We start from the raw sequence: 14,351 nt of genomic DNA, 5'->3' as shown, positions 1-14,351 counted from the left end.
TTTTTGCTCAACTTACATCTAAGGTTGGTCTTAATCCAAGTTTTATTTATTTACGGAAGGAGAAAATAGGAAATATGAAAAAAAACAAAAACACCCCTCTTATTTCTACTGACAAGAAGAGCCGTGCATCTTTGTGCTGGTTGGGGGGGGGGGGTAGGGGAGAGAGAAAGAGTGTTGAGTGTCTGTATGCCTTGAAAGCAGGCTTGAGGGGAAAGAGGAGAGAGTCAGAGAGGCTATTGCTGATGGGGGGAGGGAATTTGATGCTAAGGCTCCTTTTGGAATGGCTGGGTGAGTGATGGAAAGATTTTTAGGCTGCACCTGCTGGGAAGAGACTAGAATCACAGAAACTTAGGGGGGCGATGTGGAGATACAGAAAGGCTAAGGCTGCAGCTTCAGAAGGAGGAGTGGTGTACTCCCTCCCCACCCCTACCTGCTGCAGCTTTAGCCTCTCCCACCTTGCTCCAGCAACCACAGCCTCTCTCCATTGCCGGATACTCTGTTGGTGGATGGGAACAGCGGTAGTATTCACTCTTCCTCTACCACTATAATAAATAGCTTACTGTACATTAGAGAATGACACAGGGACAAATTTGTCCCCGTCCCCGCAGGAACTCAATTTCCCCATCCCGTCACCATGAGTTTTGTCCCCGTCCCTGCCCCATTTCTGTAAACTCTGCATTAACTGCACAAACCTCTAACACTTATGATTTTAAAGCGTTTGAGGCTTGTGCAGATGAGGACAGAACTTGCAGGAATGGGGCAGGGACAGGAAAAAAATCTCACCAGGATGGGACGGGAAAATTTGCCCCTGTTCCATTCTCTACTGTACATCACCTTGTGCATATTCTGAATAGATGATTTACAAATGTACATATAGAAATAAAATGCCAATCGTTGCAAATCAGAATCCTATATCTTTTAACTGACTGGGGAGTAATGTTGTAATTAATTTATAGAATGCTGTTTTTATGTGTATGTTATGTATTGATAGTAATGTATGTACAGTCATGTGAAAAAATTAGGACACCCCATGAAACATTCAGTTCTTTCTTAAGAAATGTTCACATATCGAGGCCAAATCTTTTTTATCTCTCTCTGGAAAAGAAAGTGATGTAATTGCAGAAAAAACAAAAAATTTCCTTGATTTACTCATGAAACAAAAGATATCCACACAAATGTGTATGCTGAGGAATAAATTAGACTAGAATTGTTTCTAAGATGTTTAACTATGTATCTTTCAAATCCAGTTTCTAATTTGACTGAATGTTCATAATGTTTAGAAAACACTTTTTTTTGTCTTTTTATGAGACCTCAGAACCATCACTCCTCCGTCCCACCAAGGTGTATATACGGGGAGTACAAGCAGTGAAATCCTCACCGGGCTCTTCAAAATTTAAATACCTTGCATTTCTTAGTGTGTTATTACTTAACTTAATAATGGTGAAATCTTGTTTTTCATACGGAATGAACGGTAAGAACCGTTCAGTCCGTATGAAAAACAAGATTTCACCATTACTCTGTACTCTTTCAAGTAATACTGTGTCCTTCTTCATGTCAGTGCTGGACGCAGTATTCCAGGTGGGGGTATACCATGGCCCGGTACAGCGGCATGATAACCTTCTCCGATCTGTTTGTGATCCCCTTCTTAATCATTCCCAGCATTCTGTTTGCCCTTTTCGCCACCGCACATTGCGCGGACGGCTTCATTGACTTGTCGACCAGTACTCCCAAGTCTCTTTCCTAGGGGGGGTCTCTCCGAGTACATGGGGTGCCCTAATTTTTTCACATGACTGTATTTTTTGTAAGCTGCTTAGGTTTAAGTGGGTTAGAAATGTTATAAATAAATAGATATCCTAAGAAAATTTGTCAAGGCTTGGTTTACCGTTTATAGAAGTGGAAGCGTTCTGTGAAAAGGAGGAACTGCTTCTCCCCCTTCAGGAAGAACTGTCTTGCCCTGGAGACACCACCCTTGTCTGTATATTCACATATGTGTGTAAAATTTAACTCTTCCTTCTTGAAGTAATTTCTCAGGCGTACGTAATCAAAATAAGAAGGTATGTAGACCAGAGTGTGTGACATAACTGCATCACGATATTGAGGCAAAACCTTGTCAATGAAGAACTGAAACCTAATTGAAGGAAAAAGAAGAATAAAATACAAAATCTATTTTATTTGTTGGTAAAATAAAACCTGTAAATAAATAATTTAGGGCTGCACATTTAACACTTTAAATGTTTAATGTCCGTTAAAATTTTTTAACAAAAACCCTATAAACTCCAGTTTATTTATTTATTTATTTTTTATATTCTTTATTCATTTTTTCATCTAACAACAAGTGCAACAGAAAATAACAGTTAAACTTATACAATATCACTTCAGTATCTATTCTTATTAATTTCACAATTAAAAATAAAAATAAATCCCTCCTTCCCAACCCTATTATTTCACATGTGATTACATATATATATTGTTCTCTATTAATCCAACCCATCAATAACCTCCAGTTTAAACGCTGAAGCTAATGCTCAAAACCTAACTACTCTATGTCTAAAGCATTCATTTGAAACACACTTGCAGGGGTATTTGCCTCAGAAGCTACAGGACAATCATTGCTTTGTATATTTTTTTCTCCAATTCCTCTTTATTTTCTTTTTATTAAAAATTTTTAACGCATATAACACAGCTCTTCCTCCCTGCAGTCAGGTATCTCATCATTTCAAATAGTTTATTAGCTCAGTGTGCAGTGGATTGGAGATTGTGTCATTGGACTTTGGACCAGATTTTCTAAAGTCACCATGCATTTAATGATGGCGTTAAATCATCGTTAAATGCACGTAATTTACCTCCTGATTCTCAAAATGGCTCACTGAGGTCTTTTCCGTGCTCTAGCAGCCTCCAACTGTACTATTGCAAATGTAGTACAATGAGGTCATTAATATTAAAATGGCAGTACAAGGAGATCATTAATATTAAAATGTGCTCTCCTTGCGATTCTCAAAAAGGAATGCCCCTCCATTTACAAGAAATCAGGGTCGATATTTATCAGCAGGATCTGAGCTGCTGTAGCTTTACTTTCCTGTCAGTGCTTGAGCGCCGATTGGCTCAGGTACTGACAGGAAAATAAAGCAGCTTAGTCCCGCCACTATAAATGAATGGCCCCAATTCCCTCCCCTTCTGCAGAGCCCAAAAACAAGTCTGGTGGTCTAGTGGCTCCTGGCCAATGCCCCCCCCCCCAAAAAAAAAAAAAAAAAAAATTTTTTTAACCCATGCAAAATATCGGTAGGAAGGATGCCCATTCCTTCCTGGCAAAATGTTCTCCCAACCTGGTGGTCTAGTGCGTTCCCCCCACTTTCATACCTTGTTAAGAAGGCCAGCAGGAGGGATGTTCAGTCCCTCTTGCTGGCAGGCCTGCCTTCAAAATAGTGGGGCCTTCCTTTCCTGGTGCATCCTGGGATGCACTGGGAGGGGCCTAAGGCCCTGATTGGTCCAGGTGTCTAAGACCCCTCTCCTACTAGCCTTGGGAGGGGTCACCAGAGAGGGTCTTCTATTAGCCAACTGGTAAAGCTGGGTTGTTTGGATCACATGGGTTCTAGTTATTTAGGGAGAGTGGAAATTACATAGATTAGGAAGCCTGGTTTCTACATGACAGAGTATTTTTTGGAAATCATGAAGGACCCAAGTTAATGTAGAATACTAAGGCCAATAAATTTAATTGCACATCTGGAGATAGAAGGCCACATCAAAACGTAACATTAATACCCATTGAGGCAATTAAAATATTTTAAGGGTTTTTCCCCCCCTCTTTTGGGCCTCTGTAAACTTGTACATTAGCATTATGACCAGGTGCAACAGCACAAGCAGGGTTTGGGTTTGGGGTTGTGCCCATACAGCCAGACACAATCACAAGAAGTAAAACAAAACAAAACAACCTTCTTTATTAACTCAAAAGAAAAGCCCTGCACCCTGTTACTCCACTGGGCCAGGTATATAAGGAACAATCTGTTCAAGAAGCAAAATTCCAGAGATGAGCTTATGGCTTGTGACCGACATGTCCCAAACACAGTCTGCAAAAGTACTTCTAGTCCCAGTCAGACTTCAAAACAAGCCTCATAGGTGTTCAGCAAAGGAAAGGTTGGCTTACCTCAGATAAGCAAAGTGTCTAGTACAGTGTATCGCAAATTGTATGCCACCTGAGATTTCAGGTGTACTCTGAGACACCGGGGAGGAGAGGCACTGGCTGACTGCCTACAGGACATGCTTCTCGTGGAAAGAGGCACATCCTGTAGGTAGTCGGCTGGTGCCAGTGCCTCTCCTTCTCTTCGCGTATCTTCCCTTCCAGCACCCCCCCCCCCCCCACTGGCGGCTCAGAGCCCCATCTGGAGGGCCTTCACACATGCGCAGATGTTGATGTGATGAGGTCACGCATGCGCATAACATCAAGTCAACGTTCGTGCCCTTCTGGATGCCTCGAGCCACAGCCACCATGTTTAGTGTACTGCAGCTTGACAAAGTTTACGAGACACTGGTCTAGTGGTTGTAGTCAAGGCACATACAGGAATCACCTCTTCCTTCTCCCCTTGGATCTCTTTAACCTAGCTCTGACCCTATCTCTTATACTTCCTGGTAGTTTTCTTCCTGACCCCTCCTTTCCACGTCACTTCCCCCTAAGGAGGAGTTCTCTATCTTAAGGTGGCTGACTTTGTGAGGGAGTATCCAGCAGGGGGAGTGGTAACATCCTATAGTCTCCCCCACACCAGGGAACACTAATGTGCATACAAAAAGTACATGTTAATATGCTAGTGTATGGGAGTTAGCTAGCCCCTATATTAATGTATGTTTAATGTAGGAATTAATTTGAACACCGATTAGTATATAAGCCCCTAAATGCAAATATGAAGCTTGTAGTTACATCAATCAAGCACACAAAATATGGCAAGAAAATCCATAAAGGTTCAAGCTATTAGGAAAACAAAGACAAGAAGATACCTGGAATCTACCACAGAACTCAAATTTTCTGTCTCCATTCGCTGGAAAACATGAGGAAGCTGCACCAGAACATGACAGATGGAGCCAGTTATGGGCAAGTTTCTTACAGCCACCTGTCAGGGAAGGAAGGAAGGAAACATGATAAAGGCAAAAGTCCCTCTTCAAGATTTAAAGAACAAATCAAAAGTTCCCTAGTTATAGAATTTGGATTTTGACTGGTCACGTCCACAGCCCAGGCAAGCAAAAGAACCCTGTCTCTTTCTCCCATTTTACATTACTAATATGCGAAAGGATCAAATTAGTACACGCTTTGAATCCTTGGAGCAGTAGCTACAAGTCATAAGGGTGAAATCTTAACAGTGAACCGTAAGTTTCAAACTTTTCCTAGCTCAGCCCTTCTATGTGTATCTTACTATGTGTCCAATTTATGCTTGGCAGTTTCCTGCTTAATTAGAATCAAGGCTAGAATTTGGCACTATAAGCCATCATTGACATGCATCTAGTGATATATCCCCCTCCTCCAAAAACTCATCTGGTCTAGTCAGTGCAGTGACAGTCCTGAGCCATAGGTTATATACGAGGGCTCTTTCCAAAATCATGCTTTCCTGGGCTCCAAATCCAATAGCTAGGTATCACCCAACCCACCCAAAGAGCTGTTTTGGTTGGTTTTTTTAATAATCTTTATTCATTTTAAAATAATTTCAATAAGTGAAGAACAATAAATAAAACAGTCCCCCCCACCCCAAGAGCTGTGAATGCTGCCTGGAGAAAGAAAGAGATATGGTTTTTTTCGGTTCACGGAAGTTTCGCCCCCCACATTTCGCCCCCAGCAATTCGCCCCTCACATTTCGCCCCCGCACATTTCGCCCCCCGGATGTTTCGCCCCCACACATTTCGCCCCCGCACATTTCGCCCCCCGGATGTTTCGCCCCCACACATTTCGCCCCCGCACATTTCGCCCCCAGCAATTCGCCCCTCACATTTCGCCCCCCACATTTCGCCCCCACACATTTCGCCCCCAGCAATTCGCCCCTCACATTTCGCCCCCCACATTTCGCCCCCAGGTATTTTTCGCCCCCACACATTTCGGAGCGCAAATCCTTACCTCACGGGCCCTCAGTCCAGCTGCTGGGGAGGGAGTCGAAGTCTGGTCCCGCCCCCGCGATCCGCTAGGACATGAAGGGGGATCGGGGCTTGGGCCAGAGGGAGGCAGGCAGAGCAGCAGGCAGGCGCAAGCTTTCTAAACTCCTGCCCCACTGCTAACCAGCTGCACGGATCCACTTAGTCCAAATCAATGCCATGAGCAGCAGCGCAATTTGGTGCTGAGCGGCTTCCTTACTGGCTCCCAAATTCTCGGGAGAATTCTTGGGAGCCAGTAAGGAAGCTGCTCAGCGCTGAGAAGCAGTGCCAAATCGCGCTGCTGCTCGTGCCACTGAGATGGACTAAGTGGATCCGCGCAACCGGTTAGTAGCGGGGCAGGAGTTCGGAAAGCTTGCCAACGATCGGCAGAGGTAGGAAGATAGGGCAGGGAGGAGGAGGGGGGCAGTGTCTGGCCGCGGCGGAAATATAGCCATCACATTTTCAAGATCATGTGCCTAATGGAGAGGGTTCAGGAAACGCTGGTCTAGTAATTCAGCACATTGAAGGCACGCAAGAGAACCAACTGCAGCTGGAGGATGAAAAACGGCGGGCTGTTATTGTGAATCCAGCTCGGGCATGCCTGGAAGCCAGCGATTCAGACACCGCCTCGGACCTGGCGTCAGATGACAGTGATGCCATGGAGCAGAGTCGGGAGGAGTGCATAGTGGTCAGTAAAGTCACCAATGCCTCCCCCCCAAAAAAAACCCAGCAGTCCTCTGGACAACCATATGGGTTGCATACCCCTAAAGTCAGACCTGACAAGACATCTAGCAATCAAGCAGCTTATTATTCAAATAACTGGAGATTCTGTTAGAAGTTGATCTTTAAGGCATGCCAGCAAAAAGTATTTTACTCAACTACTAGAAAAGAAAGTCAGAAATAGGGCTGTACCAAATATTTGTATTCGATTCTTTTTTTTTTTTTTTAATTTTATTTTAAACAATTTTATTCAAGAAAGCAAAAAAGAATACACAGGAAGCCAGCGATTCAGACACCGCCTCGGACCTGGCGTCAGATGACAGTGATGCCATGGAGCAGAGTCGGGAGGAGACACCGCAGGGGCTGGAACTACCCTGACGCTGGAGCTGCTTGCCAGAATAGAGGGAGGGAGTGGGCATCTGCAAAACAGATGCAGAGAATTTTTACAAAATGCAGCCTAATTTTGGGTCTCTTTTATTTTAAGTTGGTGCAGTTACCAAGCCCCGATCCCCCTTCATGTCCTAGCGGATCGCGGACGAAAAAGGGGAAAGCCCGGGGGCGGGGCCAGACTTCGACTCCCTCCCCCCCTTGGCTTCGCTCGCGCACACCAGCAGCTGGACTGAGGGCCCGTGAGGTAAGGATTTGCGATCCGAAATGTGTGGGGGCGAAAAATACCTGGGGGGCGAAATGTGAGGGGCGAATTGCTGGGGGCGAAATGTGTGGGGGCGAAATGTGGGGGGCGAAATGTGAGGGGCGAATTGCTGGGGGCGAAATGTGTGGGGGCGAAATGTGTGGGGGCGAAATGTGTGGGGGCGAAACATCCGGGGGGCGAAATGTGTGGGGGCGAAATGTGTGGGGGCGAAATGTGTCTGGGGGCGAAATGTGGGGGGCGAATTGCTGGGGGCGAAATGTGGGGGGCGAACCTTCCGGATCCCGTTTTTTTCATAAAGATTTTGGTACAAACTCATTACCATCTAAGTAGCACTTCTTGCAACTGCCTCTATTCTGAAACGTAGAAACATGATGGCAGATAAAGGCCAAATGGCTCATCCAGTCTGCCCATCCACAGTAACCATTATCTTTTCCTCTAATAGATCCCATGTGCCTATCTCACACTTTCTTGAATTCAGATACAGTCTTCACCACTTCTTCCAAGAGTTTGTTCCATGCATCTACCACCCTTTCTGTAAAAAAGTATTTTCTTAGATTACTCCTGAACCTTTCTCCTCTTAACTTCATCCTATGCCCTCTCATTCCAGAGCTTCCTTTCAATTGAAAGAGACTCGACTTATGCGCATTTACACCCCGCAGGTATTTAAACGTCTCTTATCATATCTCCCCTCTCCCACCTTTCCTCCAAAGTATACAGATTGAGATCTTTAAGTCTGTCCCCATATGTCCCCAAGCACCATTTCAGTAGCCTTCCTCTGGACCAACTCCATCCTTTTTATATCTTTTTGAAGGTGCAACCTCCAGATTTGTACACAATATTCTAAATGAGGTTTAACTAGAGTCTTCTTATACAGGGGCATCAATACCTCCTTTTTCCTACTGGTCATACCACTCCCTAAGCACCCTTCTAGCTTTCGCCATCACCTTTTCAACCTGTTTGGCCACCTTAAGATCATCACATAATATCCCACCCATATCTCGCTCTTCTGTCATGCGCATAAGTTCTTCACCCCCTAAACTGCACCATTCCCTTGGATTTTTGCAGCACAAATGCATGACCTTGCATTTCTTAGCATTAAATTTTAGCTGCCAAATTTCAGACCATTCTTCAAGCTTCGATATGCCTCTCTTCATGCTACTCACTTCATTCTGGGTGTCTACTTTATTGCAGGTTTTGGTATCATCTGCAAAGAGGCAAATCTTACCTGACAGCCTTTCAGCAATATTGTTTATAAAAATGTTAAAAAGAACAGGCCCAAGAACAGAACCTTGAGGCACACTGCTGGCAACATTCCTTTCCTCGGAGCAATCTCCATTGACCACTACCCTATGTCAACTTCCACTTAACCAGTTCCTGACCCAGCCCATTACTTTGGGGCCCATCCCAAGAGCACTCAGTTTATTTATTAGACGTCTGTATGGTACACTGCTAAAATCTAAACACACCACATCTAGTGCACTCCCTTTACCCAATTCTTTGGTCACCCAGTCAAAGAAATTGATCAGATTTGCCTGATAAGACCTACCTCTAGTGAATACATGTTAGTTTAACTTTATAATGGTTAAAATTGCCTTGAGATCATGGACAAAAAATGATGGTTAAAGCCATAGTAAATTTTGCCCTTAGCTTATGTTAATATGGTACAAGTTCTGAATACACCTAAAAGCTTACCTGTCCTTTATAATTGAAGCAATGTTTGTTGAAAATGGAGTTAATCTGGGGGTCTTGAAGAGAACTAAATAGCAGTGTTTGTCGATAATACTTGGACCAATTACTAAGACTCCACATACGCACACGTGAGAAATCCACCCCGTGGGAATCTAAAGGTTGCAGGTTCAGATGATGCATCAGGTGCTTTAAAAGAAATTCCATGTCAATTGGTTACTTACTAGCTTAAATATACATTTCAACAACAAAATACAGCAAACTGCAAGAGCAATGAGTAAGTTTTTATCCTTCTCTAGCTTTTCTCACAGGACAGAACACACTAGTTTTAGTTTAGCTGGTATGATTTCAGAGTTAGAAAGGAGTAGAGATAAATGCACCAATTGAAGGATATCCTCAGGGGTTAGGATGTGCAGTCTCACAATGCCTCAGAGAAGAGTGCAAAAAGCAATGTTACTTACCATAACAGTTGTTATCCATGGACAGCAGGCAGCTATTCTCACTAGTGGGTGATGTCATCCGACAGAGCCCTGATACGGACGTCTCACAAGCATGTCTTGCTTGAAGAAACTCAGAAGTTTCGAGATGCCCGCACCGCGCATGCGCCAGTGCCTTCCCGCCCGATGGTCCGGGCGTGTCTCCTCAGTTCAGGTAGCTAGCAGAGAAGCCAACCCAGGGGAGGTGGGTGGGACGTGAGAACAGCTGCCTGCTGTCCCTGGTAACAACTGTTACGGTAAGTAACATTGCTTTATCCCAGGACAAGCAGGCAGGTATTCTCACTAGTGGGTGACCTCCAAGCTAACCTCAATGGGATGGTGGGAGAGTTGGCAACTTAGGAGAATAAATTTTGTAACACTGTTTGGCCAAACTGTCCATCCCTTCTGGAGAACGTATCCAGACAATAATGAGAGGTGAATGTATGAACCGAGGACCAAGTGGCAGCCTTACAAATTTCCGCAATCGGTGTCAATCTGAGGAAGGCTACAGAGGCTGCCATTGCTCTGACCTTATGGGCTGTGACCTTACAGGGAAGGGGTAATCCAGCCTGGGCATAGCAGAAAGAGATACAAGCCGCCATCCAGTTGGAGATGGTGCGCTTCAAGACAGGTCATAGAAACATAGAAATAGACGGCAGATAAGGGCCACGGCCCATCAAGTCTGCCCACCCCAGTGACCCTCCCTATCTATCTTTGCGGATAGATCCCACATGTCTATCCCATCTGGCCTTAAAATCTGGCACACTGCTGACTTCAATAACCTGAAGTGGAAGACCATTCCAGCGATCAACCACCCTTTCAGTGAAGAAGAACTTCCTAGTGTCACTGTGCAGTTTCCCGCCCCTGATTTTCCACGAATGCCCCCTTGTTGCCGCAGGACCCTTGAAGAAGAAGATGTCTTCTTCCACCTCGATGCAGCCCGTGAGATACTTGAATGTCTCGATCATATCTCCCCTCTCTCGACGTTCCTCGAGTGAGTAGAGCTGCAATTTCCCTAACCGCTCCTTGTACGGGAGCTCTTTGAGTCCCGAGATCATCCTGGTGGACATTCTCTGGACCGACTCCAGTCTCAGCACATCCTTGCGGTAATGCGGCCTCCAGAATTGCACACAGTACTCCAGGTGCGGTCTCACCATGGATCTATACAGTGGCATAATGACTTCGACCCAACTTGCTTGGATCAAAGGAGACGAAAAGTTGAGGAGCAGTTCTGTGTGGCTTGGTGCGATCCAGGTAGAAAGCCAAAGCACGTTTACAGTCCAGAGTGTGAAGAGCTGATTCTCCAGGAAGAGAATGAGGCTTTGGAAAAAACACAGGAAGAACTATGGATTGGTTGAGATGAAATTCAGAGACCACTTTAGGCAGGAATTTCGGATGAGTGAAGAGGACCACCTTGTCATGATGGAATACTGTGAAAGGAGGATCCGCCACCAAGGCCTGAAGCTCACTGACCCTGCAAGCTGACATGAGGGCCACCAGAAAAACCACTTTCCAAGTGAGAAACTTTAGTGGAGCCTTGTTGAGAAGCTCAAAAGGAGGTTTCATAAGCTGAGAAAGGACAACATTGAGATCCCAAACTACTGGAGGAGGTTTGAGAGGAGGATTGACATGGAAAAGTCCTTTCATAAATCTGGAAACCACAGGATGAGCAGAGAGAGGTTTCCCTTGTATAGGCCGATGGAAAGCCGCAATAGCACTCAGGTGGACTCGTATAGACGTAGACTTGAGACCAGACTGAGACAGGTGTAGAAGATAGTCCAAAACAGAGGATAGGGAGGCTCGCTGAGGCTCCTTAGAATTGGAAACACACCATGAAGAAAATCTAGTCCATTTTTGGGAGTAGCAATGTCAAGTAGCAGGCTTCCTGGAAGCCTCCAAGACATCTCTCACCACTTGGGAAAACTGGTGAGGAGTTACGTTGAGAGGAACCAAGCTGTCAGGTGGAGAGACTGCAGGTTGGGATGAAGCAGAGATCCCTGATGCTGAGTAAGCAGTGAAGGAAACACTGGAAGAAGGAATGGCTCCCTGCTGCTGAGTTGAAGTAGAAGGGAGAACCAAGGTTGTCTGGGCCACCGAGGAGCGATCAAAATCATGGTGGCATGGTCGGACTTCAGCTTGACCAGAGTCTTTAGAATGAGAGGAAAGGGAGGAAACGCATACAGAAAGCGATTCCCCCAATCCAGCAGAAAGTCATCTGCCTCGAGACGATGAGGAGTGTAGATCCTGGAGCAGAATTGAGGCAGCTTGAAGTTGTGGGGAGCCGCAAAGAGGTCTATCTGAGGCGTCCCCCACTGTGCAAATATCTGATGAAGGGACTTGGAATGGAGTGTCCATTCGTGAGGCTGGAGAAGACGACTCAGGTTGTCTGCCAAGACATTGTCCTTCCCCTGAATGTAGACAGCTTTGAGGAAGGCATTGTGGCGAACCGCCCAATCCCAGACTCTGAGAGCTTCCTGGCAGAGGGAGGCCGAGCCCGTGCCCCCCTGCTTGTTGACATAATACATGGCGACCTGATTGTCTGTGCGAATGAGGACCACCATGTTGTGAAGCAGATGTTGAAAAGCTTGAAGAGCATTGAAGATGGCTCTGAGCTCCAGAAGATTGATTTGATGGAGCCGGTCCGCACTGGTCCAGAATCCCTGAGTGCGAAGATCGTCCAGATGAGCTCCCCAGGCATAGGTCGATGAATCGGTTGTGAGAACCTTCTGGTGGGGAGGAGTGTGAAACAGCAAACCTCTGGATAGATTCGAAGAGGTCATCCACCAAAGTAGAGACTGCCGAAGAGCAGGAGTGACTATGATGTGCCGAGTCAACGGGTCTGACACCGGAGTCCATTGAGAAGCCAGGGTCCACTGAGGAATTCTGAGATGGAGTCTGGCAAAAGGCGTCACATGTAGAGGCCATGTGGCCCAGGAGGACCATCATGTGTCTCGCTGAGATGGACTGGCGAGAAGACACAGACTGGCAGAGATGAAGAAGAGCATCCATGCGTTGAGGAGGAAGGAATGCTCTGAGTCGAATGGTGTCCAGGACTGCTCCGATGAATGGGAGAGACTGGGTAGGCTGCAGATGAGATTTGGGGAAGTTGATCTCGAAGCCCAAACTCTGCAGGAAGTAAATAGTGGCCAGGGTCGCCGAGATGACCTCCGGAGCCGAGGGGGCCTTGATGAGCCAGTTGTCGAGGTAGGGAAATACCTGAAGACCTCTGTTCCGGAGTGCCGCAGCCACCACTACCAGACACTTCGTGAAGACTCTGGGAGACGAGGATAGGCCGAATGGAAGCACTCGATACAGCAGATGTAGATGTCCCACCCGAAACCTGAGGAACGTGCGAGAGGCCGGATGAATGGGAATGTGAGTGTAGGCCTCCTTGAGATCTAGAGAGCATAACCAGTCGTTCTGCTCGAGGAGGGGATAGAGAGAAGCTAGGGTCAGCATGCGAAATCTCTCTTTGACCAAGAACTTGTTGAGGACCCTGAGGTCCAAAATGGGTCGCAGGTCACCCGTCTTCTTCGGGACAAGGAAGTACCGGGAGTAAAACCCCCGGTTGTGCTGGTCCACAGGGACCGGCTCGACGGCACGAAGCCGGAGCAAAGCTTGAGCTACCTGAAGAAGAAGGGCGGTCTGAGTCAAGTTTGAAAGATACTCTCTTGGAGGGTGGTCCGGGGGGACCCGATGGAATTGCAGAGAGTACCCTTCCTTGATGATGGTAAGGACCCAGAGGTCGGTGGTAATGGCCATCCATTGATGGAAAAAATGATGGAGGCGACACCCAATGGGGAAAACAGGGGATGGCAGAACGAGGTCGGTCATGCTCCCTAAGAGAGAGTCAAAAAGGCTGAGTGGCCTTAGGGACATTAGACGGTTAAGGCTTCTGCGGAGCCTTTTGCAGAGGCTGTCGTTTAGCAGGCTGCCTGGCAGCTGGAGCTTGCCTCGGAGTGTAACGCCTCTGATAGATCAAGGGCGGCCTGGCAGGTCGAGACTGTTGAGGCTTAGGCTTAGGCCGAAGAATAGACTGAAAAGATTTTTCATGGTCAGAGAGCTTCTTCGTCACAGTCTCGATAGACTCGTCAAATAAATCCGCTCCCGCACAAGGAACATTGGCCAGCCTGTCCTGGAGGTTCGGGTCCATGTCAATGGTGCGAAGCCAGGCCAGACAACGCATGGCCACGGAGCAGGCAGCAGCTCGAGCCGAGAGCTCGAAGGCGTCATAGGAGGACTGCATCAGTTGAAGGCGCAGCTGGGACAGCGAAGCAACAACTTCTTCAAACTCGAAGCGAGCCTGAGATTCAATGTAAGGAGTGAACTTCCGAAGCACAAGCAGGAAGAACTCCAAATAAGAAGCAAAATGGAACATATAATTAAGAACTCTCGAAGCCATCATCGAGTTCTGGTATATCCGCCTGCCAAACTTGTCCATGGTCCTGCCCTCACGCCCTGGAGGTACCGAGGCGTACACCTGGGACGGATGAGACTGCTTGAGGGACGATTCGACCAGCAGGGATTGGTGGGAAAGTTGAGGGCCCTCTAACCCCTTGTGATGGACTGTGCAGTATCGAGCATCTAATTTGCCGGGGACCGCAGGAATGGAGTATGGCGTCTCAAAACATCTCATGAATGTTTGGTCGAGAAGTTTGTGGAGAGGTAGGCGAAGAGACTCCGCAGGAGGATGAGGCAAATGCATGGTGTCG

General features: G+C 46.6%; 1 protein-coding gene across 2 annotated transcripts in view; it reads right to left on the bottom strand.

Annotated features, from left to right (window-relative positions):
• UTP25 (UTP25 small subunit processor component) overlaps positions 1 to 14,351 on the bottom strand; it is a 54,049-nt gene that overhangs the window by 7,931 nt on the left and 31,767 nt on the right. For both annotated transcript variants that reach the window (XM_033937057.1, XM_033937058.1), the window contains exons 9-11: positions 9,170 to 9,352; positions 4,987 to 5,099; positions 1,883 to 2,128 (exon numbers count right to left, since the gene is read on the bottom strand). In XM_033937057.1, coding sequence (XP_033792948.1) covers positions 1,883 to 2,128; positions 4,987 to 5,099; positions 9,170 to 9,352 — 542 coding nt within the window. The remainder of the gene's footprint in view (positions 1 to 1,882; positions 2,129 to 4,986; positions 5,100 to 9,169; positions 9,353 to 14,351) is intronic.

Source organism: Geotrypetes seraphini, chromosome 3 (assembly GCF_902459505.1).
Source record: "Geotrypetes seraphini chromosome 3, aGeoSer1.1, whole genome shotgun sequence".
Taxonomy (NCBI): Eukaryota; Metazoa; Chordata; class Amphibia; order Gymnophiona; family Dermophiidae; genus Geotrypetes; species Geotrypetes seraphini.
The sequence above is the reverse complement of the archived record's forward strand: the minus strand, read 5'-3'. Positions and strand labels throughout refer to the sequence as shown.